Source organism: Trachymyrmex cornetzi, unplaced genomic scaffold (assembly GCF_001594075.2).
Source record: "Trachymyrmex cornetzi isolate Tcor2-1 unplaced genomic scaffold, Tcor1.1 scaffold607, whole genome shotgun sequence".
NCBI lineage: Eukaryota > Metazoa > Arthropoda > Insecta > Hymenoptera > Formicidae > Trachymyrmex > Trachymyrmex cornetzi.
In genome coordinates, this window is record NW_017299923.1 from 539,099 (window position 1) to 565,922 (window position 26,824).

Sequence of the window (26,824 nt, forward strand, 5' to 3'; positions counted from 1 at the left end):
GTCCCTCACTGCTCACTGTGAAAGAGGGAAACAACTATGTCTGGAGTAAAGCTGTCCTTCAGTGTTGTCTTCAGCTCCTCTCGTATGAACGCTCCGTCTATCTTATAAGTTATGATTATTAAGGCTTAAACACAATAGACACTGGCAATAGGCACAGGCAACAGGAAATAACGAGCCGCCCAATCAGAGCTCTGGTGTGTATGTAAGTTCGATATCATATCCCAAAGCTCTAATTGGACGGCTCGTTATTCTTTGTTGCCTATTGCCTGTGCCTATTGTGTTTAAGCCTTTATGCATCACAGTCATTTACGAAAGTGATTGTATGTTCCCCTTTCATTATTTTGCACGTCAACTACTACGGACGTGGATTCGTCTTGGAGAACAGCACTGCAAGTGCACATTCCCACACACGTCGAGGCACTTGGCCATCATTTTATATGATTCTGCATCTAGCGAGCTTAAAAAAAATAATTATATGGGATTTCATCTTTTTATGGAACCTCGCGTATATATATATGTATATGTATCTATTTTAAACTCATCTCAAGGTTTATTTAGTTTAAACTCCGACGATTTTTAATTAAATCGTGTGTATAGTATGTGTATACAACCGTTTGTGCCTTTGTCGTATTCAATTTTTTCTTCTCGGCACTGCGGATTGCTTAATCCCGTAATGATCGTTTTCCGCAATCACGTCATAAAATATTGTTTGAGATATTCATCTGTGCGCCAACATTTGTTATCTTATTGATATTGCTTCGCTATTTTACGTAATCCCCCTTATTCCGTCGTTTATGACGGAGTCCATTTTTCTCTTTCCTCTTGATAAATTGCACTTGTTAATATGTGAGCTATATATTTACATAAAACGGGAAAAACATCACGACGTTCAACTCACCTTAAAAAATCTAGCTATAGCGTTCCGATTTCACAATTTTACTTGTCATGTACTTGAATGTAAGTGTGTTCTATAAAACAGAGCGTTCGGTAAATTAGTAGAAGAATATTTAAGGAGTGATTCTGGATGATAAAAATAAAATAAAAAGTCACAACTTCTGGAATTCCATCCTGAAAGTGGATTATATACATCTATGTCTGACGGAATATTAATCTTATATAATCGAAAAATAATTTCGGCGTCCGTATTAATACATATGCGTTTGATCGATCTTACGAACGTTCCACGCGCTCGCTCGAGCGTAAAATTATGATTAATAGTTTAATCTCGAATTCTCATTATTTTCATAGCTGAATTATCGTAGATATTCCGATCGATCGGCGCGAATTCTCAATAAATTATGATCTGTGAAACGGCGAGCGAAATCTTACTCTACAACAAACGTTTCTTCTTTTGTCTTTGTTTTTCTTTTTCAATTAAATTGCATGGGAAGAAACACATGTTTCGAAATTTAATATTCTTGTCGCCGTTCACTTAATAGCCGCGCTGTCATTATCTCACGGCAATATGAATTTTCATGATATATGTAAACTTACGTCAGCTTTTCCGACTAACTCCGGCGGAGTGCTTTTTCATCTCCGAAGTATACATTTGTCCGCGCACAGTTCGTGAGTAAGTGAACTGATAACGGTTGGTTCTTGCAGAACGGACCAACGTTTCGTCGCTGCCTGCTGACTTGTCTTATTACACGAAATTGACGAGGAGGTAAGAGCCGCAGATCGTATGTATGAAGACGAGCCAATGCGAGTTTTGAGCGACCGAAGACAGATCCTAAGATTGGCGATATAAATGGGACGAAAGGTATGCGAGAGAAGATTAAAGAATAGAGAAAAATGAATCTAAGAGAATATAACGAAAGTGGTATTTAAGTAGCACGAATTTTATTTATTCATAAAGTTACTTTATTAATTTACAATATGTATAGTATATTGGAAGTTAAATTAGAGTTAATTTATTAATATTCCTTTCCTCGTTGCGATTATAGATTGCGACAATTCTTGGAATGAATGGTGAATAATACTCGAGTATATGTATATAGGGTGTCTGATGAGATTTCTGCCAAACGCTTTTTATAGATAGGGCAGACTAAATTGAGTCGAAAAGTTCTCTACCATTTTGCAACTTTCGCGATATTTAACAAGATATTAATTACTAAAAATAGTTGAATATTACTTTTCAATAATTTTTTACTCAAATACTATCAACTTTGCAGAAAAACAGCGAGAGACGAAAATTATTTATTTTTTTTATAAAGTTCTGAGAATTTTTTCAAAATTTGTTTTAGTACCGTATTTTTTTATATATTGATAAGAATAGTTGCCAATATACATATATATGTATACATATAAGAAAATGCAGTACTAAAAAATTGATAAAAATTCTGAAAAAATTCTTAGAGCTTTATGAAAAGAAAATAAACAATTTTTGTCTCTTGCTATTTTTTTGTAAAGTTGATAGTATTTGAGTAAAAAATTATTGAAAACCAATATTCGGCAATTTTTAGTAATTGATATCTTGTTAATTGTTGCGAAAATTGTAAAATGATAGAAGACTTTTCGACTCAGTTTAATCCGCTCTACCCTAATGCGAGAGTTTTGTCGTTATTTATCAAACACTGTATATATACCGGGTATTTCAGACCACCCGTCCCACCCTTTTATCTTCGCAGTATAAGGTCCAATCGAAAAAGTGTTCGGACAAAAGTTGTAGAGTTTCTAAAGACCTATTTACTGGCGCTATGAGTTTGATCTTGGGTGGCATCGCCAAGGTCAGGTCAAGTTCACATCGATTTTTTAAAATGGAATCCCCTATTTTTCATTACATTTTCTTGTAACTTATCTCGAGAGCTTTTCAAAACACTATAATAAAATATTTTTTTATTAAATATTTTTCGAGTTATAAAGCTCAAAAGTTACAGTACAGCCGGTATTAGCATTACGCAAGTTATCCGACCGACAGCTAAAACCTCTTGAATATTGTTCATGATCATGTCCTGGATAACATTTGTCAAGATTAAGTCCACTGGTGATTGTACCTCTTATTTTCATTTTTACGTAAAAATGAATTTTTAGTGCAAAAATGAAAATAAGAGGTACAGCTTGCATTGACCTTGATTTTGACAAATGTTACCCACGACATGATCCTAAACAACATTCAAGAGGTTTTAGCCGTCGGTCCAACAAATTGTGAAATTTTCACTCTTAGAGAATGAAAAATCATCCCAAATGGGAGTAAATTTTCAATCTACGTGGAGAGTGAATACATTTCATTCTCCAAAGGGAGAGACTGAAATTTCATTTTGATAAATATTAAGTTTAGCCTGCTTACACCTAATCTAAAATTATTAGGCTCATTCGACGTGGTTTTGTACAAAATGAACGAATATGGCAGAAGAAAGCGTCGCTCTGTCTCGCGAAACGAGATATTAATAATTAAAGTTGACTTTTTAGGTTAGGTTAAGAAAATCACTCCTGAAGGAGTGAAGTGGAGTTCGCTCCTTGTCGGATTGGCGCAACTATCACTTTTCTTGGAGTGAAATTTTACTCCCAAAAATTTAGAGTTTCGAACAAAACGATATTCATGAATCATTTGCGAATAAATAAGAGCTTTTGCCAACTTTATACTCTTCTCTGAAAAAGAAAATGGAGACTATAAAAAATTATATCGGTTATAGCTATAATGATGTTTCAGGTATCATACACGATCTCGAGCGGCATAACAAATCATGCCTTTGTCGTAGACGATTCAATAAATCAGAATGACATCGAAGTTAATGGGTCCACTCGTGAAATTAATACGGTAATTATCCTTTATGAAAGTAATAAAAGACTGCAATATAACATACGGAAAAAGTAGTGGTTTCAATCGAATTGGCTGAAACTGTGATATTTTGTAAATTATGAGATGTATGCGTGCGTGCGTGCGTGTGTGCGCCGATCAAAATTTTTCTTAGGCAACACCATTAAAAATGGACAGAATTTGCTCTAGCGCCATTTGAAAGTTACTATTTTAGCCCGGATCTAATCGGATTGAAAAGCATTATTATCTACTAAATAATTAAATTATTCATTTTTTGGTAACTATTTAATACTTTTATGCACGAAATAATGAAATGGATAAATTAATATACAGAATAAGGGGTCGATTCTGTAACTCTTAAACGACAGTCGTTGATGTCATTGCGCAGCTTTTTTACTGTACATAATATCTGCGCAACGACATCAACGACTGTCGTTAAGAGTTACAGAATCGGTCCCTAAGAATGGAAAACTCATTCATAGTTCATTCATAAATGCAACCCCGTTTTAGGCGTAGTATTCCATGCATCATGATAGTTAAATAATAGTCGAACTTCCTTAATGGATAAAACACTTTACTTTTTTAACAAATTTTAAATTTTTTTTCCGATTTTCTTATGAAATCCAGTGCAGTTGAGGTCCTGTTTGTGCGTACTTTAATTTAAGTAATAATACTTTTGCAATCCGTACATCCAATACGGAGATTTTTCACCGAATGGAAATGTGATAAAACAGGAGGCTTTAGCATCGCCTTAAGGAATCTTTTGACGGGCATCTTGATAATTATGATTAAGTAAAAAAAAAAGATTTGCACAGCCTATTTGCTTTAGAATATTTTTGCAGAAAGTAGATGAATATTAATTTCGACCTCGAAACACAGCTTTATTTGCGCCATTATAATGAATTAAGCATGTTAATTACTTTAAAAGTTGTCTCAGTAGAAGATCAGTTGTTTATACAATAATCTTTTTTCTCCTGCTCGTTGCGCGCATATATTTTTCATGTAGCAGAAGCCGGAGCGCCAGCAATGGGGAAATGACAGGGAATTTCTGTTATCCTGTATCGCCATGTCGGTCGGTCTCGGTAATATATGGCGATTTCCGTTCACGGCATATGAGAACGGCGGTGGCGCCTTTCTGATACCGTACATCATCATTTTAATCGTCGTAGGGAAGCCGTTTTACCTGTTGGAGATGATCCTGGGACAATTTTCCAGCCAGTCAGCCTTGAAGATCTGGGATCTTGCGCCGGCATTTAGAGGTGCGATTACATTTGGTATCCAGGTGTATCCTAATACTTTTTTCGCAGTTCTCATAACTGCGCTTTAATTTTATTACAGTATTCGTGAGATGTATAGAAAATTGTAAAATATAATATTATAGCGCAAGAATAAAATTAAATAATCGTAGGCATTGGCATCGCGCAATGTATAACATTGCTGGCACTAACGTCCTATTACTGCTCGCTGATGGCATTGACCTTGTTCTACCTCATCGCTAGCTTCCAAGCGGAATTACCGTGGGGAAGATGCTGGGAGGAATGGGGCGAATTCTGCGTAGACTCTTTACGCAGCAACTACAGCTCTAGGACTGAGAACATAAGTTATTCCAGCTCTGCTGAGCTGTATTTCTAGTAAATTACTTACAAGGGACCTGTCACAACTGCCCGAAACAGATTCGATTCTCCTTGAAATATGTTGGTAAATACAAAAATCTAAGAGATACATATTTTTTTATATTGGCCTAATCTCAAATTTAAGGGATAAAATAACTCCTCAAAAGGAATAGGTATGAGGGTATTTTTAAAATATCAGATTTTTGAAAAATCTAAATACATAGTTATAAAATATACTCGTATATAAAACCATAGAAATTTTATCTAAAAGGTTTTTCTATACATCTCACCGTTTCGTTGTTACACAATCCAACAAAAAAATTACGGCGAGCAGAGCCAGCATTTCTTTATAGATTTAAGGTTGCTGAATCCAAATCCGCCAGCGAAAGATACCCATCACGTCAGATGTTTGAGATAAATCGAGTCATATGAGCCAAAAACAGCTTTTTTGCCATATTTACCAGTTTTTTGTGGCCAAACGAAATTTTATTTTTCAATTTTATTAGCACTTACTTTACTTTCCAGGTTCAATCCGCTAATTTGGATCCACCATTTTACATTTCAGAAAACGTTCATAACTCAATGAAAAAAAATCGCACAGTACGAAATAAAAATTCGTTTTAAAGATGAAGATTCGTTCTTTAGAGTGACGCTAGTAGGGTATATAGAGGGATTCTGAGCCAAGAGGCTAGAGGGAGGCGCGCGACGTGGGGGAAGGGAGGGAGAAGGTACGGGGAAGGCCCCAGCGCTATCGATGTTTACCGATATCAATGGTCGCGTTCAGCAGACTCAACTGTGTGGAGCGGATCCGTGAGCGCTCGCTGCTATTAGATGATCTAGAAGAATACACCAATAACACCGAGCGCTCACGGATCTGCTCCACAACAGTTGAGTCTGCTGAACGCGACCATTGATACATGCCGCCATGTTGTGACGTCACATATCATTGAGGACCGCGCCGCCGCCGCGGACCCCGCACCCACCTCAAAATGTAATTTCTAATGGTAGCAAGCTGACGTCAAAATGACGCAGCTTGCTACCTGGGTTTGATGCAATTACGACGTTGCCAAATAGTACACATACTGATATAAACGTTAAAGATTGCGATGTTAAAGATTGCGACGTTGCCAAGTAGTGCGCATGATATAAAATAAAAAGATTGAATGATGTCTCTTAGATTTTTGTGTTTAACAATACACTTCAAGGAGAATCGAATTGGTTCCGAACAATTGTTTCAGGTCTTTTGTTAGATACAGTAGCAAAATTAGCTATTTCTAGTTTTTTATTTAAAGTGTCCCGAAATGGATCAGATGACTTTCCATGAATAAAATTTTAAAGAATCAAATGAACAACAAAACTATACTTATTTTAACGAATTCCTTTGCCTGTTGAAAAGTTAACACAATAACGAGATGACAAAGATATTGCGTTTGTAGCAAGGAGGTACTGCGTGAAAAGGACAGTATTAACGATGGCATCGGTACACCGGACTGGCGTCTGTCGCTTACGCTCTTCGTCAGCTGGTTGGTGGTCTTCTTTGTGGTGATACGCGGCGTGCGCAGTTCCGGCAAGGCAGCATATTTTCTGGCGATATTTCCCTATGTAGTCCTTATCGTGCTGCTTGTAAGGGCAGTCACGCTGGATGGATCTGTCACTGGTATCTTCTATTTTATCACCCCGACATGGGAGAAACTGTTGACGCCGATGATTTGGTACCACGCTGTCGCCCAATGCTTCTTTTCATTAACTGTTTGTTTTGGTGCTGTCGTCATGTTTGCCTCGCACAACAAGTTCCACCATGACCTGTATCGGTTAGTTAAAAACACTTATTTTCCAATATAACAAACAAAAAATATAGTAGGCTAATGAGAGTCTGCGACGACAAACAATACCTAGTGGTACATTCCGGGACATTTGTTGGATTCCAGGACTGTCCTGGAAACTATCATTAGACAAATGTTTCCAGACTGTTTTGGAAACTACCATTAGATATATTATATTTCCAGGTCAATCTTGGAATCCAACGAATATCTTAGGACGTGCCACTGGGTATCACGAATGTCTCGGAACACTCTATTTGATAAAGACATACATTTGTATATGCAAATTCAATATACAGAATGGGGAAAAAAGTTGATATCCCTGAATAACTCGGAAAATATAAGTTTTATAGAAAAATGTTTCAGACACTTGAAAAAACGACCAAAAAAGTCTGTTAACGTCACTTTCTGTGTATTTGCCTACATTTTGTGTGCAATCTCTTTTTTAATATTTAGAACGCACTAAGGGAATGTAATTATGACACAGGAATTTGTAAACGCTAATCCGGCAGTGAATGACTTTACATTATACACGGTAATTTATTTGTGTCCTGGAAACTAACGTTAGGTCATAATATATAAGTACACCCTAGTTTTTGCTTGTTTCTTTTAATTCAATGTGTTATTTGTATTCTTTTTACACATATAAGCGCTTTAAATGTCCATCGGTAAGCAAACATTCCATCGGTAAGCAAACAGTGTTCCATATAACATTTTTTTTCCGGAACAGTCCTGGAAAAAAAACAACTACTGTCCAGGAATATGCCATTACGTCAGTGTCCTGGAAAACTTTAAAGCGTAATTCCTTAAAAAGTAATAGGTTTGTCTAATCCTACTTTAGAGAATAGAGTCAGAGTATCCTTAAACATATGAACACTGTGGTGTCCTGGAACACACCATTTGACAAAGATATATATATATATAATTAGAGAATTTGCAACCATTTTCATTATTCCAGACAGCACGAGACATTCATTGGACGACCATCGGACATCCATTGGATGTTGTGTGCTGTCTGCATATATCGATTGGAAATTTATACACGAATCATTTGGATAGCTCTGCTTCGGTATTTTACAATGACTAATCTATCTGACACTTATTAATTCCAATAAAAAGATTTCCCTACAACTCGTTGTGTTTTTATTAATATAAAAATATGTATGGTTGGATAAATATTTATAAATTATATGTTAATTAAACACGAGATGGATGTCCGACTGTTATGTAACAACTTGTAAATGGATTTCATCATTCACATTCATCAGGGACGCAATGATCGTGACAACTCTGGACACCTTTACTAGTCTGCTGGCCGGTTGCACAATCTTCGCCATTCTAGGTAATCTCAGTCGCGAACTAGGGATCGAGGACATCAGCACAGTGGTCCGAGGCGGCACTGGATTGGCATTCATTTCTTATCCGGAAACGATTGCTAAGTTTACGTTCGCACCGCAGTTCTTCAGTGTCGTGTTTTTCGCGATGCTATTCGTCCTGGGTATTGGCAGCGAGGTTGGTCTCGCTTCCGCCATAATTTCCATCGTACATGATCAGTTCCCGAAGGTCAGGTACTGGCACATAGCGGCCGGCACTTGCCTCTGCGAGTTCTTAATCGGTCTTATATACGTCACGCCGGTAATTAGGTGCCATTAACAATTATGTTTGCTAAATCATTGCTTTTATCTTAATGAAACAAATGTTCACAGGGCGGCCAGTTCATGATAACTTTCGTCGATTATTATGTGACCTCATTTATCGCTTTTCTACCGGCTGCTTTTGAAATGATTGCTGTCGCTTGGTCATATGGTACGTTTTTCTCCGTCCATAATAATTTCGCTTTACGAATTTATATTTGCTAATTAATTATCCAATCGTTATTATTATTTAAAACGAACGATTTTAGGACTGGGTAACTTTCTAAACGATGTCGAATTTATGCTGAAGAAACGGCTGTCGATGTTCTGGCGAATTTGTTGGAGTATCCTTACTCCTGGAATTGTCCTTGTAATCTTCTTCTATACATTCGCCAATCTTGAATTACTGAAATACAACAAGAAGTTCTATCCTTATTCAGTTTACGGTAAGTTAAAACCAGATAAACTGATACTTCGAAATTTTTTCTATGCTTTCTTTTTATAAAACTTTGTTAACTATTATTTTGTACATCTCTATTTCTTCTATCGATATCACCTATACTATTATACAAGGTGTTCAAAAAGTCTCGGGCCCTATAAATATCTTGAAAAGTAAACATTTCTGAAAAAAATGTTTCATATAAAAGTTGTATAGTTTAAAATAGTCAATTTACTATTTTATTAGTTTGACCTTGGGTGTCGTTGCCAAAGTCAAGTCAAGGTCAAATCGATTTTTTAAAATGGAATTCTCTATTTTTGATGTCAGAATTTAATAGCTGGTGTCAAGAGGTTTTTAAAATATTATAAAAAAGCTTTTTTTTATGAAATACTTTTTGAGTTATAAGAATTGAAAAAAAATCATAAAATTTCGTTTAAAAAAGTAACTCTCCCGGTCAACAGAGAATTAATTCAAGCACTTAATAATTTTTAATTATAAATCATAATATTAATATTCTATTATTTTAGAAAATGCAAGTAATTTAATGTTTTATGTTCAATAATTATCGATAACTTAACAACGTTGCATTCTGAAAATGAGGTTGGTATTCCTACTCGAGTTGCGCACTATTAATTGCTTACAAGGGGAGGACGCAACGATAATAATCGATTGTGACGAAATTCGTTGTAACGAGATAGGTCTGCATGCCAAGTGGTACTGGGTAAAGGGGAATAATGTGCTTCTCAAACGTTTGTGAGAAAATTGATTAAAATGTTTGCCTTACCTAAAAAATGCGATTTACCTACAATTGGAGTAGAGTTTTTTTTACCTAAAAGAAGCGCGTGGCGCAGCGGGAGCGCGCCAGACTGGTAACCGCAAGGTCGCTGGTTCGAATCTCGATAGACTTTTTTTCCACAATACTTTTTTTTACATCACAATGTGCAATTGATGTAAAATAGATATAATTACTATGAGTAACATGTGTTATCTATATATTTTATATAAAAATGTTTATTCCCATTAGAATCGTGTTTTAAAATTTAAAAAAATGATTAAAAAATATATATAGACTATAACTGTGTGTCGAAATTATGTCGAAATTATAATAGTTTAAACATTTAAGAATTTTAAGCACGACCGTATATATGTGAATGCATCAGATACGATAAAAACCAAGATCGGTCAAAATTGGATGTTTCAAATAATATTATATTAAATTAATTTACTCCAGATATAATTTCGGTTTCAACACAATCATTCTGAAACGCTAATAATCTCCCCTAAATCCTGATTATGGTAAAATTTTTCGTAATAAGTTTCTTACCTTCTTTCTTTCTTTCTAATCTAATTTAGGGGGATTATTAGCGTTTCAGAATGATTGTGAAACCGAAAGTTATCAGCTTGCAATCATATCTGAAATAAATTAATTTAATATAAGAATATATAATGTATTGTTTGAAACATCCAACTTTGACCGATCTTAGCTTTCTTTATTGTATTTGTTATAAGTTATGATAGCTTAGTTGAATTACAAACTATATTTGATCAATTATAATTCAAAAACTATTATAACCTCGCAACATTTTTGTATTGAGATTTTTTACTTTGCTTTGTCTTTAAACTATAACATGAAAACAGAGAGAGGACATAAAACCTTTTTCTTGTAACAAAATACCCGCAAAATGCCCTCGCGCACTACAGTCCTCTGAAGAAGTTAATGTCAACTACACAGCAATATTCACTTTTTTACGGTGCAACTGATGGAAATAAATCACTGAAATCGTCGAAATCTTTATTAATTTGATAGATTTTTGTTATTTCAGTGATTTATTTCCATCAGAGACATTGCAAGGAGTGGATATTGCTGTGTAGTTAACATTCGCTTCTTCAGAAGACTGTAGTGCGTTTTGTGATTACAGGAGAAAGATCCTCAGGTTTCTCTCTAATGAAAATATTGTACGGTGGGTTGTGAGACACTCTGTATGTATAACCAGATTTATAACAGAAGCCAAGGCATTTCATCATTTGTATTTTGTACATGGTTTTTGTATGTACTTAGTACGGTACATAATTGTATTTTTATATCAACGAAGTTAATGAATATAGGTAATAATATTTTGTGAAATATTCCATTTCACAAAATAATGGAATTGTCCCAAAGATTACGGATTTGAATGTCTAGTGGATGTATGTACAGGATGTTACAGATACATACTAGGCAGTACGACGGGTTGCGCGATAAACTTTGCATGGCCAAGCGTGGTTTAATAGACAATGATAATGACTTTATACATTATAAAGTTTATACTACAAAATTTTATTATTTATATTATAAAGTTTATGTTATAAAGTCACTGTCATTGTCTATTAAATCACGCTTGGTCATGCAAAGTTTGCCGGGCAACCCGTCGTACTGCCTAGTATGTATCTGTAACATCTTGTATAACGCCTCATTAAATTCATCGTGTTCATTGATTTTCATTTTGAAATTTATTGAATTTTTTATAATCTTAATATTTTATATTGAATTAATGAAATCTTAATGAAATAATATTGAAAGTGAATCAATTGATATAGACTTTAATATGTAATTTTCAGTAATTTTTGGTATTATACTTAGGGATACACACCGGATATCGTAAAATTATCGGATATCGGATATTGGATATCCGATATTTTCCGGATATCTGACTGAATTCCGGGACAATGTCTAAAAAAAATACTGAGTAAAAAAAGAAAAAAGGGAGCGAGAAAAGAAAAGGAACTGTAAGGGAAAAATAGTTATAATAATAATTATGATTTTAATGTTATCATCCGAGTTTAATTATCAATAGAAATGATAACTGTAGAGAAAAAAGTTGTAATTTTGCAGCAATATATAAGATATAGCATTATGAATACACATACTTATTTATACAACATTTATATAATAAAAAATCAACAATTTAATGATTTACAATTTCAACCGAATATATTCTCGGATACTAATGATATCCAACTATCCGGTCGGATAGTAAAAATGTGCCGGATAATACCGCATACCGAGTACTTTTCGGATATCCGGTGAATCCCTAATTATATTTATTACATTACTGATAATAAGTATACATTTCTCTCTTTAATTACTTACGAAAAATTTAATTCTACATAATATATAACGTTATGATAATAATAATAATAGTAACAATAATAATTTTACAAATAATTCAATATATTTTCTACTAACAGTTGTAGGTTGGATCCTGTTTTCTATTGCTGTCCTTCAAATACCTTTATGGATCGTTATTGCGATATTTAAGAAGAGATCTCTTCCTTTCCGAAAAGTAAGCGATAGCCTCGTTAAATTATAAAATATTATTTTACTTTAATATAATCTACTACTACGAGAGAGACAGAGAGAGAGGGGGGGGGGAGAGAGGGGGGGAGAGAGAGATAGAGAGAAAGAATTTATCTCTTCTAGATGATCAGACAAGCCTTCCAACCATCGAAATCATGGGGTCCAAGTAATACGGAAGATCGCAGAAAGTGGCTGGCCTTCCGAGATGAGTGTGACGTGGAAAAAAAATGATATGTAGAACGTGGCGGTTCTCTCCAAGGTCTATTTCGCATAATTTTCGAGAAATAATGTTTCGACGATTTAATCCTATAAGTGAAAAATATAAAAAAGCTATAAAAAAGTATTGTTTTTTGAAAAAATTAAAAAATGGCGGAGTTACAATACAGTCTGTGCCGAAGGTCGCGAAGCGAATTGTCAAATCGCGGGATTTCTCCAATTTTTTGTGGTGGTCTGAAACAAAAACGCAAAAGAGGTATTGTTATTAACATTCATAATTTCTCGTTAAACCTAAAAAAAATGAAAAAATTTGAAAATTGAAGAAATTACACGCTTGTGAAAAAAAAGAATGAAAATTTTAGCAAAATTTTTGCTCAATTTTGCTCTGAAAAAGTACTTTAAAACAATTATTTTGTGATACTTTTAGGTTTAACTAGGAATTATAAGTATTATTAAAATGTTTGCCAAATTTCAAAGTGATTGGTGCAATAGTTTTTGAGTGAGATTTCCCGTCAATTTTGAGAAAATTGAGTTTAAAGTTTCGAGTAGTAGAAAGGTAATGTTCTCATCAACTTACCGGCTAATCAGCAATCCGAGGCCCATACAATAGTCCTTCTGCTTCTTCATAAAACTTCTTTATAAACAACAGTTCAAAGATTTAAAAAGAGGGAATTACAAAGAACAGGTCTCTCTACTCCGAGCGCCCGAATATACCTGCAGCGCGTTCATGCGGCGCGGAGCGAAGATGAGTCACAGGCTCTAACTTCCAAAATATTTGGAATTTTGCTTTAAAATTTCGGGTACATATTTATAAGATATGGTACTTTCATTTTATGAAATAAAAAAATTTACATTTTTTTGAAGGTTCTAAACGTATTTCCCCCCTTAAATAACATTTCGATATGATTTTATGTACATATCCAGTTCTACAACTGCGCACCAAAATCATTTTCAGTCTTTAAACGTAATTTTGAACTGAAATGAGGCAATAGTTTTTTTTACAAATTAAAGTAAATGTTATTATAATACCTTTTAATGTTCATACAATATTACAATAACATGAAATGATGTTACTTTTAATAATTATATATATTATCAAAAGTGGACATATAACCATCCATTAATATTTCAGGAATATTATTTGATATTGTATAATTTTGGTAAAATGTTATTAAAACGTTACATTTAATAGTCTAACAATATGCGTAAAATAGTACTTAATATTAAATAATATTTATGAACGAGTAGGTCAACAAAATGACTTCACGATAGAACTACATGCGTTATATTCGCTGTCATATTTGCAATCGACGAAACTTAGTGTTACAATTACTGCCACGTATGTCATTATGATGTCACGGCAATAACTATGTGTAATAATGATAATAAGTATTTTTGTTCTTCGTGTTTTGTGCAAATCACAACTTAGTTGTTCTCGTTATATAACTGTTTTTAAACTTTGTGGAGAATGGAATTGTGAGAATCTTACGATGCGTCGCCATGGTCCAGTGAATATGGTACCTCATATGCAATATTAAGATAAGCGCTGAGCAACATTGTTCCTCAAAATAAAAAGTTATAAGAAAAAGATTAAAATGCATGAACTATTTTACAAGCTCGATTTCCTATGAGAGAAATGCGAGAACAATATCGCAACAGCATTGCTTTTGAATATATGTACATAATTTTCAATAATTGAGAAATAATAAAATTTATATTGCAATTTATACAGACAAGCTTTTACATTTACATTTTAAATTTGCAAACATTTCAGATGTTTGATTACGTAAAAGTATGTGCAAGATAAATGTTGTCTATATTTGTATCTCTTTCTCTCGACACTGAGGGAATTCACCAGTTCTCTCCTTTCGTTTAGAAAGGACTCCGCGTCATTGTACCCGAAGCGTGACATATGGTAACGTCACGCAACTGTGACGTTATTACTGCAAATAGAAAGAAAAAATACAAAGAAACATGCCTTTTTTGATCATAGTGTACAATTACAAAATCTTCAAACCCTTCTTAAACCGTTTCGTGAGCTTCGTCTGTATATCGATCGATTAACGGGAGGAAATCCCTATTCCTCCTGCCTCTTATCACTTCGTTTTTCTTTCATAAGTTTATCCTTTTCTACGGAATTGTATCTTCTTCGTCTCTAGTTATTTATGGGGAGGAGATTTCCGTCTCTCTATTATCTACATTCTTTTTCTTATCAAGTAAAACTTATTCCATTTTTGATCGCGTGAAAGAAAATATATTCCGTTTCGTTTATCGTGGTCTTTTTGCGGAGATTCCTTTTACTAAAACGAAAATCTATTTGCGTTACTCTATGGATAATTGTGGGGTCCAGAGTACGCGTAATTATCTAATTATCCCTTTGTGCAAATCATAACGTATGATTCACTGTCGCTCCTACCTAGTTACCACCTGGTCGTCTACCTAGACGATCATCGGCTCGTCGTATTTCACTCAGTATTCTGCCACCTACCGTCGCGGGGACATATAGTAATGGTTATCGTTTTATCAAATAAGCTTCCAAGACATTTGCGGGAGAGAGAGCAGACCTCGCCGCCTGGTCCAACGACCAGTTTACGTCAGTAGCATCAACGTTCGTAGATATCCCTTCGGAACCAAGTAGTGATCGCGTCTCAGTTTTTCTGCCTTGAGTGTAGGTTGGTTCCGATTCTCATTCGTATCTCTCAACCTGGTCATCGTACACTATGTACAAGACAGTAAGTGAACGATTTGTTTGAGACATTAAATGGTATAAATACAAACTTAGATTAGATTAAAAAAATAGAGAAGTGTTGAGCGAAGTAAAGTGTGTGATATGAATATTAACGCGATATAGTTAATGATCATAATAACAACGTGAAAATAATAGTTTTATTTAATAATATTTGCCCGAGAGGTGCCGCGCGCGTAAGAACACGCGTGGAATCAATGCCTCTCACTTCTTCTATCCTGAGAATCTCTTTGTTGCGTCAAGCACTTTTCGTTTCTTTTATCATCACCCAGTGGGAAATGTCAAATGACATTGGAATCGATGTCGAATCGACGTCGACTCGTCGTCAATTTGATGACTTCGACGTCGAACCGACGTCGATTCCATTGCCATTTCTCACTGGGTCATGTATTTCACGGCTCACGAACGATAAGTGAAAGTTACCCTAAATATATCATAATAAGTATCAGCTTCGCAACGTTGAGCTAAAACTGGAATTAAATAAAAAACGATATATGTGATAACTCTTGTGCAAGTAAATAATAATCTTGAAATAAGATAAAAATAATCGCATTGTTAACAATGTTAATAGCACAAGTGCAACGACTGTAATTTTCAGATGCAATAGCTTTAATGTTTGCCGAGTGGTTTACAAAGGATTTTCATCCAAGAGTATTCGCGATGATAAAGCCATCGTTTGATATCTTTGCTATCCCATTTTCTTCGACATCCTTTTACCGCGAATATCTCGCAGAATGCAATTATTATCGTGTATATAGGTATTATACTTTAATCTGGCCTATGATCGTTCGATTGTAGAGAGAAAAACATGTTTTGCGAATAGACGTTTCCTTTTAAACTCGTACCTGTTGGCACTGACCTATATTTTTATCGCATGCGTTAGAATCAAATAGCGGACTCTTATTTTCATTATGTGTTTATGTGAAATGCGTTCATATGAAACGAATAAGACAATTAAAACAATTAAAATAAATTGGTGAAGTAAATAATAAATTAAATTAGACCGCGTAATATATGTATATATATATATATATATATATATATACATATATTAATAATAATAAGTAATATTAATAGATAATAAGTAAGAAGCGCCAAATATAGCAGGTATACAAAACTGGATCTTAATACCTAATAATATCTCTAAGTAATTTTCAATTTTTTAATACATTTTTTAGTTGAACAAACTGCTCGCCGATTATTGTCGGATTTGAAATGCGATCTGATCAGATTGAAACTAATAATAATAATAATATTAATTAATAATATAACATGCTCTAATAATAAAAACATTACAAATTAAGTTGATCGTTAATTTAATATCAATTTAATTAATCTTTTACTTGTTCCAATACATTCTACGTAGACATATAAAAACAAATATGAGTCCGATATCTAGTTCTAATGCATATGATAAAAGTATTGGTCAGTACCAATAGATACGAGTTTGAATGGTGGTCAGTTTTAATTAATTCTAATAAACATCTTAAAATACTACAAAAAACTTATTACGAAAAATATCAATTGAATTGTCCAATTAAACGCTACGTTTGCACATAATTGCAGAGGGACAAAAAAGAACTGGGTATCGATAACGTCGTCTTTCAAATAGATGAGTCCCATGTTGGAAACGGCGAGGCAAGGTGTTACTCTGAAAACTCAACGGCTGCTTTGGACGAGCAAGTCATTAATTCAAGTAAAGAGCGCGCAACATGGAACAACAGTGTGGAATTCCTTATGTCATGTATCGCTGTGTCGGTCGGTTTCGGTAATATCTGGCGATTTCCGTTTACGGCTTATGAAAATGGCGGCGGTGCCTTTCTCATTCCGTACGTAATCCTGCTCTTTCTGGTGGGTAAACCATTTTACTTTTTGGAGATGATCATCGGACAGTTCTCCGGCAGCTCATCTGTCAAAGTCTGGGGCATGTCACCGAGTTTCGTCGGTAATAATATTTCGACCTGATAATTTTCTCGCGAAAGATAGACGAACTAAAAAATATATATGGTAGGTGCAAATCGTTTTATTTTCAAAAGAAACGTTTGGCAAATAATACGTAGAGATGTACGATTTTGCAATATATTGCTAGCACCACGATTTTCTTTTTTTAAATAGTAGGGCGATGTGTAACTAGCTTTGTATTCGCAAAATTGCGTGTAATTTAGAATCGCGCCCGCGATTAATATTCTACATTCATTATTTTTAATTCTTCTAATTCATGCAAACAATTTGACTACCGCGCAATAAAAACCGATATAATGTTTTATTTCATGAAAAATTTCTTCCGTAAAAACTTATTCCAAATTTTATTAGGGATTTTTCAATACTATTACATTAAAGAGAACAAGTGCTTTCGTATTTGCTGCGTTCTAACAATTAATATTTTTTATTTACAGCTATCACTGCTCTGAACTTACCAAAGATTTTTAATGTGACAAAAATGGGTAGTTGAATAAATGTATAGTATACACATGTAACAATTGTGATGTGATATCGTGTTCATTGCGATATTTAAAAAAGATCGTGATGCAAAATTGATTTTGAAAATCGCACATCCCTAGAGAATGTATTACTAGTACGTTTTCTGTGCCGTGTAGATTACGGGTGACGTAAAAATTAACGCGACACGGAATACGTAAGGATAAATTATACAGAGTGTTCGGCGAGTGAAAGAAAATTTAAAGAGTTGTTCTAGATGATAAAATAATGACGGAAGTCAAGAATATCAAAATTGCGCTGAATATTTTGCTTTTTGAAATTAACAATAATAAAAGGATACGAGCCAAAGTCAAAATTTTCAAAAGTAGAACTCACAAGCTAAAAACCCCGGATATTTCACTTGAAACCCCGGACGCATATAAAAATGCACGTAGGTTAGTAAAATTAATCAGAATAATAAACAAATAATTATTTCACATCTAATTGTTCATTATTAATTCAATGTAAGAAATTAACCAATCATATATAGTTTATTATTCTCCTCATATTCAACTGTGATCGAACAGTTTCTTACAACTTAAGGATTACTATACCTATCAGGATTAATACATAATAACGCGGGTGAGCAGTCAAAGTAAGAAATTTATGATTCTCTAAAATCCCGGACGTTTTTAGAAAATTCCCTTGGACTGCATCTTCGAACGTTCTAAAAAAGAGAACGGTGTCCGGAGAAAAAAGGACGGATAGTATACCTATGTGCATTAGGCACTTTTACGCGCGTGAATATTTAAATATTCAGGATTACAAAATCAAGAAAAAAACAATTTTAGAGATTTCGTCTTTTAATTATAAATATCTGAATAGTCATGTGCTTTAGACTCTTTTCAATAAACATTATGTCTGATATGCATAGAGAGAGCACAAAGTCGTCTAAAAGATGACTAAATTGTTATAAAAATATCTTTTAGAAAAACATCAGATCCTTGAAATAATGAGCGATTTTGTATCGATATCCCCTCGAAGAATTTAATGTCGATATGGCAATAATTTGTATCAATAATTTGTCACTTGATATTCATATCGATACAAGCCTGAATATTGGTCTTCAAAACACCTCTATAGTGAAATAGCTGAAATAACTAAAATTAATCAAATTAATAGAGGTTTCAGCGATTTTTGCTATTTCAGCGATTTATTTCCATTAAGGGCACAGTAAAAAAATAGATATTACTGTGTAGGTAGTAGTGTGCAGAGCATTTTACGGTAACATGTAAAAGATCGTCATGTCCTCTCCCAGGTTTCTCTCTGTTATAAGTTATAAGATTAATGGCCGCAGCACAGACTCTTGCATAATGGGCCTTCTACAATGGCTGCGTTCGGGAATGTCGCTCGGATGCCTCCGATGCCTCGGATTCATCATCTGTCCTTGTTTAACATTAGAATCCGAGGCATCGGAGGCATCCGAGCGACGTTTCCGAACATAGCCAATAAGCTATTAATCATAAATCAGAAGTCAGAAGCTAAAAATCAATCACAGTCAATTTTTAGCTTCTTACTTCTAATGTATGACTAATAGCTTATTGTAGAAAGCCCATAAGACTCAAGTCGTAAGACACTGTCTTAAGATTATAAGTCAGCTTTCTGCTAAGGCCCTAAAGGAACAGTAGTGTCTCTTAGCGGTGTCCTATGCCGGCTGCAGACCACAGCGCGATGTTCGTTGCGTGCTACACGCGATATCCAATGAACGTACAGCTTTATTGAGTTCTTATTCTAAAGCTATACGCTCATTGGATATCGCGTGTCGCACGCGACAAACATTGCGCTGGTCTGCAGTCGAGGCCGCCGAAACACTACCGTGGCTGCGTCTCACTTAACGCTCACAACGCTCGTGGCATCATTTTATCCTTGTCGTTTATCGAATGGTAAACAAGAACAAACGATGTTCGCGAATATTGCGAGCGTTAAATGGAACGCAGCCCCTGTCTCTTGATTATTACAACGAAGGAAAGATTGCTGCTACTAATCGAGATGAGAATAAAAAACAAGCGCTTCCTCTTTCATCTAAATTTCATTGTTTCTAAGGATGAACACACAGAGGAATCAATATTAAATATTATAGACACAAAACAATAAGAAATTATAGATATTAAACATAACGCACAATGAACAAAAGTAAGATATAGGACATATAATATGTTTTATACCCTATTTGTATCTATTATGCATTATGTTTAACCTCTCTAATTTTTCATCTCTTTCTGATATTTAATATTTATTCATATGCATTGTGCATAGAGCATTATACTCACTTATTTTATTTATGAATTTGTAATCTTTCAATTAATTATTTACAGAATTAAATGTAAAAAAATAAACGGATGATGTAATCAATTTAGAAATAAAAAATGTTATATAAAATATATACGTGTATTTTTTTGTTTAAAAAATATTATTTACTTAATTTACATTCATGAGATGTATGCAGTATTTTCTATCTGATATTTTTATCTAATTGAAGCAGCGATATTGACGATAATCTAAAACACTCGATATTTTTTATATATTTTTAAATAAATGTGTAATGTAGAAATATTATAAGAACCCCATAAAAAAAAATGGGGAGGATTAGCGATGCCGTTTCTGGATTAGAGTAGTTTAAATTTGTAATTTGACGGAATTTTCTCCTTGTTTCTTTCGAACGCCGAGCGGCGAAACAAGAATATGCTGTTGCCACATTTCAACTGTCTTCAGTGCGGACTAGTGTTCATGCACACAGTTATGATATTTATGCGACATTTATGTGTGTGTATACGCTTGCGCCTCAAAGATTTCTTTCTTCAGAGAGCACACGCGGAGAGGCATATTCGTAGATTGTACGCGCGATTAACTTTCTAACGCGATTGTAATAGGAGAAATACTTTAAGCATCTTAGAACACGTCTTTAAACGTACTATAAGACAGTTTTTAGACATCCTTTTAAACTCATGTCTTACATAAAACGTATTTAATAGCGAATTTTAGACGCACCTATTGCACCCTGTTCACTAAAGCTGTCGTACATAAATTGTTGTGAAGATATGTGTTTAAATATAGAAACGGATTAAATCGCGAATCCTTAATACATTTTATTGTATGGTTAAATAAAATATGTACTTTGCAATTAAAAATATTTGCAGTTCCCTTTTACACTCGGATTAAATCAACGTACAACGGATTTAATATGCATCGGAGCGCACTAGTGCATCAATATTGAATTCACTATAAAACAGTATATATATATATGTATATCCTCCCCCCCCCCTCGCTTTAGCAAACACAAAGATACATATGTAACATACGCGAGACGGTACGACCGCCTTTGGCGCCCTACGCTGGAATTTGCTTTTGCGCCCCATCACAAGGATTACTAAGTCTCTGAAGCATCAATTCCCCGGCAATGGCAACGAATCAACAACTAAAAAAAAAAAGGAATTTCCACCAATTTGCATAACACAGGAATATAAATACAATAAATTTCATATTTTCTTTAACAAAATATTTTACGCTTAATGCAACATACTATTACATTTTCTGGCTTTAATTTTTGAAAATATTCTGATTACGTCTTCAATTGTCAGGACTGTCAAGACTGATTATATAATCAAAACTATTCACAATTCTTTTTCAATTGAAATTATATAGTTAAATTGCGTAACCACGTCTGCGTCATTGTATTTCTCAAATAATTCTTTATTATTTTTAATTTTGAAAAAGAGAGATGCCTCTGGAGTTGCTATAGACATTGGCATAGTTAATATAGGATCTATAACGCTATTGCTAAATTTGAAAAGATTTCCAGAAAACCACTTTTAGCTAATTCATTTAAAAGTAAGGTAGAGCTTTATATTTACAAGAGTAGCATTATTAAAATTTTGCGCCCTTCCAAATTTTGCGCCCTACGCTGGAGCGTACTTACTCAATGTCTCGTAACGCCTCCGGTAACATACTTGGCTGCGTTCGGAAACGTTACCCGAGTGCCTCCATATATCGGTTTATTGTTCATCCACACAATATTAAACAGAGATAGGATGATACACGGGGGCACCGGGGTAACGTTTCGGAACACAGCCCTTGTTAGTTGTAATTTTCCACACGGAAAAAAAATTTGTTCAACTAACTAAACACATTTAGTTGTTTGCAGATTTGGTTAATTCAACAAATTTTATTTAATTGAATTTAATTGCCCGATAAAAAATTTGTCATGCATGAATATGTATAAATATGTATAAACATACATAAACACGCATAAATATTCATAAATATGAATAATTATATATGAAATATGTCCATACATGTTCATACATTTTTTTTTCTTTTGTAAAATTACTTTTTAGTGTAATAGAAATAATAATAATAATATGAAAACATAAAAAATAATATTATAGGGATAATTTTCGCATTATTTATTTCAGAAAAAATCAAGTTTGAAGAAACATTTCATAAAATTTTACGAAGTTTAGTACATTTTTTTATTAAATTTTATATAGATTTGTATAAAATTTAATGTAAGTGAACGTTAAATTTCAGTTATTTGTAACTTCATTTTTATTGACAACACATTAAATATTTTTATTGTGTCTACTTAAAATTTGCTTCCATTACACGTGTAACACTTTAAAAGTACATTAAATTTCATGGCATTTTTAACAGTGTAGGGTTTGCTCGAAAAACCTCAAGTTCTTTTTTCCAGCAAATGCGACTTTTTTACTTTTTCCGATATTTTTTGTGTTTTGTTGCCAGAATTAATCTAATTTTTACGGAAACGTGCAATTTTCCGAAATATCTCGATTTCCCTTTCTCGGTAAATAAATATTCTGTGTCGAACAAAGTCGATGTTTTTCGCCAAAATTTATCCGATTTTAAGGAAGGCGAGTTTGCGAAAAATCTTAATTTCCCTTAAATCGAAAATAAAAGTCGTTTTAAAGATGTATTTTAAACAAGTCTCAAAAATATCTCTTTTTTAAGACGTCTTTTAAACATGTGTGTTCTTTAGATTTCTGCAGGAATATCTAATTTTCGAAAATAATAAAGCCTTATTTGCAATTTTATTATATTCTTGATTTCCTTTTTTATTGTGTCATTTAGAATCATTCGAGAAGGATCCGATATTCTGAGCACGTCGCTCACTGGTTAATTTAATATAAAATATTCTCATTAATAAAAAAAAACAGTAAAAAATTGCTAGGCACTAGCCTATGTGAGTAGATGTTTGCGGAATGTGGACCAACGGGACCCTCTCAAATCATTTTATTTTCTCGCATTTGTTACCGAACATCCTATACCTATTAGTATATTTATACCTGTATGTGTATGTATATATGTATGGCAAAATAAACAGCAATACCTACACTTTACAGCTACAGCATAGAGTTAAACTTCACTATCATTTCGAGATAAAACACATATCGCGATAAAACATATGCTGAATATCGAATGATTATACAATTCATACGAATTAAATTCTGGACCTTGGAATTTTATTGGGACAAGTTTCTCCAAGTTATGAATTAATTTCCTATAAAAATTGTTAACATATGAGAAGATATGAATTTTTATAAATTCTTATAAATGTCCTCGTTTAAGCGAAAACGCTTCTTGCATCGACAGGAGTCGGATGGGCCCAATTCTGCTCGACCATAGCATTGGCGACTTACTATAGTTCACTGATGGCATTAACACTTTATTATCTGATCGCATCCTTTTCCGCCGAATTGCCTTGGGCTACCTGTCTGAAGGAATGGGGTGACACATGTGTCGATTCGAGTACCAAAAGGAATCACAGCGCGGATAACACAGCAGAAGGAAATACTGATATTCTAAATAATTTCTTAAACGGCAGCGATAAGTTTCAAAGCTCGGCTGAACTATACTTTTCGTAAGCATAAATTATTGTACATTATTTCATCGTATTCTCAAAAGAATGATTGGTAAACTATGATGAGAATAAGTGCATACTGTAATTAACTCATACTCTTAATTTTCACAATAAAGCAATTTTTTTCAAATAAACAAGTCTCATGTTGAAAACGACTACAATCGAACCAAATATTAAAAATAAGAAATTAGAAATTTGCAATAAAATGATAATTTCATTTGACATCTTCGCTAAGGAAAAGTAGACAGCAAATTGATCAAAAAATCTCTCATTAAAGCTTGCGAATCATGAGCCAATCTATATATTATTATGCTGGATTTTTGTCCAATAATGCTTGCAAATCTGCATTTTCTAACTGTTTTGGTTGTCTCGAGCAATCTTTGCGTTAACATTGAAATCGCCACCTTTGAATCGCCTGAACCAATATTCACATGTCTTAATTGATGGAGCAACGTTACTATAAGTTTCTATCAGAATTCTATGACCTACAGTCGCTGTCTTCTTCCTATTAAAAAACGAAAGCACCGCATGTCGAAAATGCTCTTTAGGAATCTCTATTTTTTAAATGATATAAACACGATGTTTACTGCGTCTATTGTTAGTAAATGACTAAATATCATGGAGTAATAGTAAAGCATTAAAAAACAATAGCTGCGATTGGAATGTCTTTGATAACACTGATTAGTATCATCTCTTGCAAAACCCTCAAAACTAAATCACATTCCTAATATATCATATTCGATATAACAGTAATTGCACTAAAATAGACATAGAAGGCACTAATTGTTTTTGAAGATCAAATGATTTACAGACGAGTAGTGTTACACGAGAAGGAGAATATCGATGACGGAATCGGATGGCCGGACTGGAAGTTAACGTTATGCCTACTTGGCAGCTGGGCGGCGGTCTGCATGGTGCTCTTTCAGGGTGTAAAGAGCTCAGGAAAATTTTCTTATTTCCTAGCTATTTTCCCATACATCGTGCTGCTCACACTACTAGTTCGTACGGTTACTCTAGATGGCTCAATGGACGGGATCTTGTATTTCATCACTCCGAAATGGTCCAAACTTCTGGAGCCGACCGTTTGGTATGCAGCCGTGACCCAATGCTTTTTCTCACTCTCCGTCTGTTTCGGCAGCATCATCACGTACTCCTCGCATAATAGTTTCAAGCACAACATTTACAGGTGAAATACGAAAAAAGTATATAATTATGAAAATAAGTTACTCACGAAATTGTGTATGCGTTTACGTGTGAGCATTTTAAAGGCTTCATAAAACTATTCAACATAACATATGAACTTAGAGATGTCATAATAATTACTTCATTGGACACGATTACGAGTATGGTAGCCGGCTGCACGATATTCGGAATTCTCGGCAATCTGGCGTATGAATTAGGGGTGCAAGATATATCCAAAGTGGTCAAAGGCGGAGCTGGTTTAGCATTTGTGTCTTATCCCGATGCGATAGCGAAATTTAACTTTCTACCGCAGGTAATACTAATATTTATTTTGTTATATATAGGTATTGCTTAATACCGTTCGTTAATTAAAATGTTAAATGTTTTTTTTTAATGTAACATTTTATTTCTCCGTAAATTTATTCTATCGTTAAACTATTATTTAATACTAAAATATTATTACTTACAAATATTATTTGAAATGTTATTTAATATTAATTAAAATATAAAATAATTTTTGCAGCTATTCGCCGTGCTCTTTTTTTTTATGATGTTTGTCCTTGGTGTCGGCAGCGCGGTAGGAATGACCACGGGCATCATCACAGTGATAAACGAACAGTTTCCGAGCTTAAAAACGTGGCAAATCGTAGTTCCAACCTGTTTGCTTGGTTTTTCAATTGGCACGGTCTACGTAACACCGGTTAGTATAAAATTATGCTACTCAATTAAAGGGAACTAATCTTAATATCTATCGTGTGTGTGTGTATACAGTCTTAGCAATGAGAGAATTTTACAGGGCGGGCAGTTCATATTAACTTTAGTAGACTATTACGGTACGTCATTCGTCGTTTTTATCCTGGCGTCATTTGAGATGACTGGAGTAGTATGGTTTTATGGTAAGAATTATTTTTAAGAAGCTTATCAAAATCAGAGTGTAACACTTCGGTAGGTTTCCTTGTTAGTTCTATTTGTGCTTCTAATTATCATTGCTTAATTCAGGTCTAGAGAACTTTTTGGAGGACTTGGAATTTATGCTGGACCGAAAGCCAAGCGTCTATTGGAGGATGTGCTGGTTTATAGTGACACCGTTTATATTAATAACAATCTTCATTTATACCATAGCCACTTTATCGCCTTTGACCTACGGTGGAACATCGTTGCCGGGATACGCACACGCTATTGGATGGACAATACTCAGCATCGGCGTTGTTCAAATACCGCTATGGATGCTGATTGCGATGTTAAAGAATCGAAAATTGCCATTTATACAGGTATCGCCTCGAAAAGAAAGTCACGATACAAAACGCGTTACAAGCACGTGAAAAATTTTATGAAAAAATTTTATTAAAAATCAGATGATTCAGTTCATGGTTCAGTTCATGGTTCATTGCACTGTTTAAGATGTTAAAAAGAGTTTTCGCACCTGTGAGTGGATGGGGTCCACGAGAGGTGCAGCAACGTAAGGACTGGAGGATCTTTAAGGAGGAGAGAGCGAGAGATCGGGAGAAGAGGATGCAACCAATCTGGAAGCAAATACTTTATATTCTTTTAAACAGGGAACCAATATAGAGTAATTTTATGCGGACTCAAAATACTATAAAGTTCTTCGAGTTTTTACAGTTGTTTCTGCCGCGGCGGGATCCGAGGCAAAACGACGATATAAGTTAACGAATATACAAAAAATTATTTCTTCTTTAATTCTTTAACTGTATGTGGATTTATAGAAA

General features: G+C 34.1%; 2 protein-coding genes across 4 annotated transcripts; both read left to right on the top strand.

Moving 5' to 3' along the window:
* Positions 1 to 1,685: 1,685 nt before the first annotated feature.
* Positions 1,686 to 13,058, top strand: LOC108766580 (sodium-dependent nutrient amino acid transporter 1-like). Of its 2 annotated transcripts, none has more exons than XM_018515966.1 (10): positions 1,686 to 1,759; positions 3,650 to 3,757; positions 4,764 to 5,016; positions 5,166 to 5,388; positions 6,807 to 7,181; positions 8,459 to 8,825; positions 8,897 to 8,996; positions 9,094 to 9,270; positions 12,492 to 12,586; positions 12,724 to 13,058. In XM_018515966.1, exons 1-10 carry the CDS (start codon positions 1,748 to 1,750, stop codon positions 12,829 to 12,831), a joined length of 1,818 nt encoding a protein of 605 aa, XP_018371468.1. In that variant the 5' UTR covers positions 1,686 to 1,747; the 3' UTR covers positions 12,832 to 13,058. The 2 variants fall into 2 exon arrangements, with proteins under 2 accessions (XP_018371468.1, XP_018371469.1); XM_018515967.1 differs by having other exon boundaries at positions 4,767 to 5,016.
* LOC108766578 (sodium-dependent nutrient amino acid transporter 1) lies at positions 1,725 to 26,771 on the top strand. Of its 2 annotated transcripts, none has more exons than XM_018515964.1 (9): positions 1,725 to 1,759; positions 17,129 to 17,507; positions 23,648 to 23,915; positions 24,727 to 25,101; positions 25,221 to 25,410; positions 25,621 to 25,797; positions 25,894 to 25,993; positions 26,097 to 26,368; positions 26,499 to 26,771. In XM_018515964.1, the coding sequence occupies exons 1-9, from the start codon at positions 1,748 to 1,750 to the stop codon at positions 26,664 to 26,666; spliced, it is 1,941 nt and encodes a 646-aa protein (XP_018371466.1). In that variant the 5' UTR covers positions 1,725 to 1,747; the 3' UTR covers positions 26,667 to 26,771. The 2 variants fall into 2 exon arrangements, with proteins under 2 accessions (XP_018371466.1, XP_018371465.1); XM_018515963.1 differs by lacking the exon at positions 1,725 to 1,759 and adding an exon at positions 15,198 to 15,548.
* Positions 26,772 to 26,824: the final 53 nt, after the last annotated feature.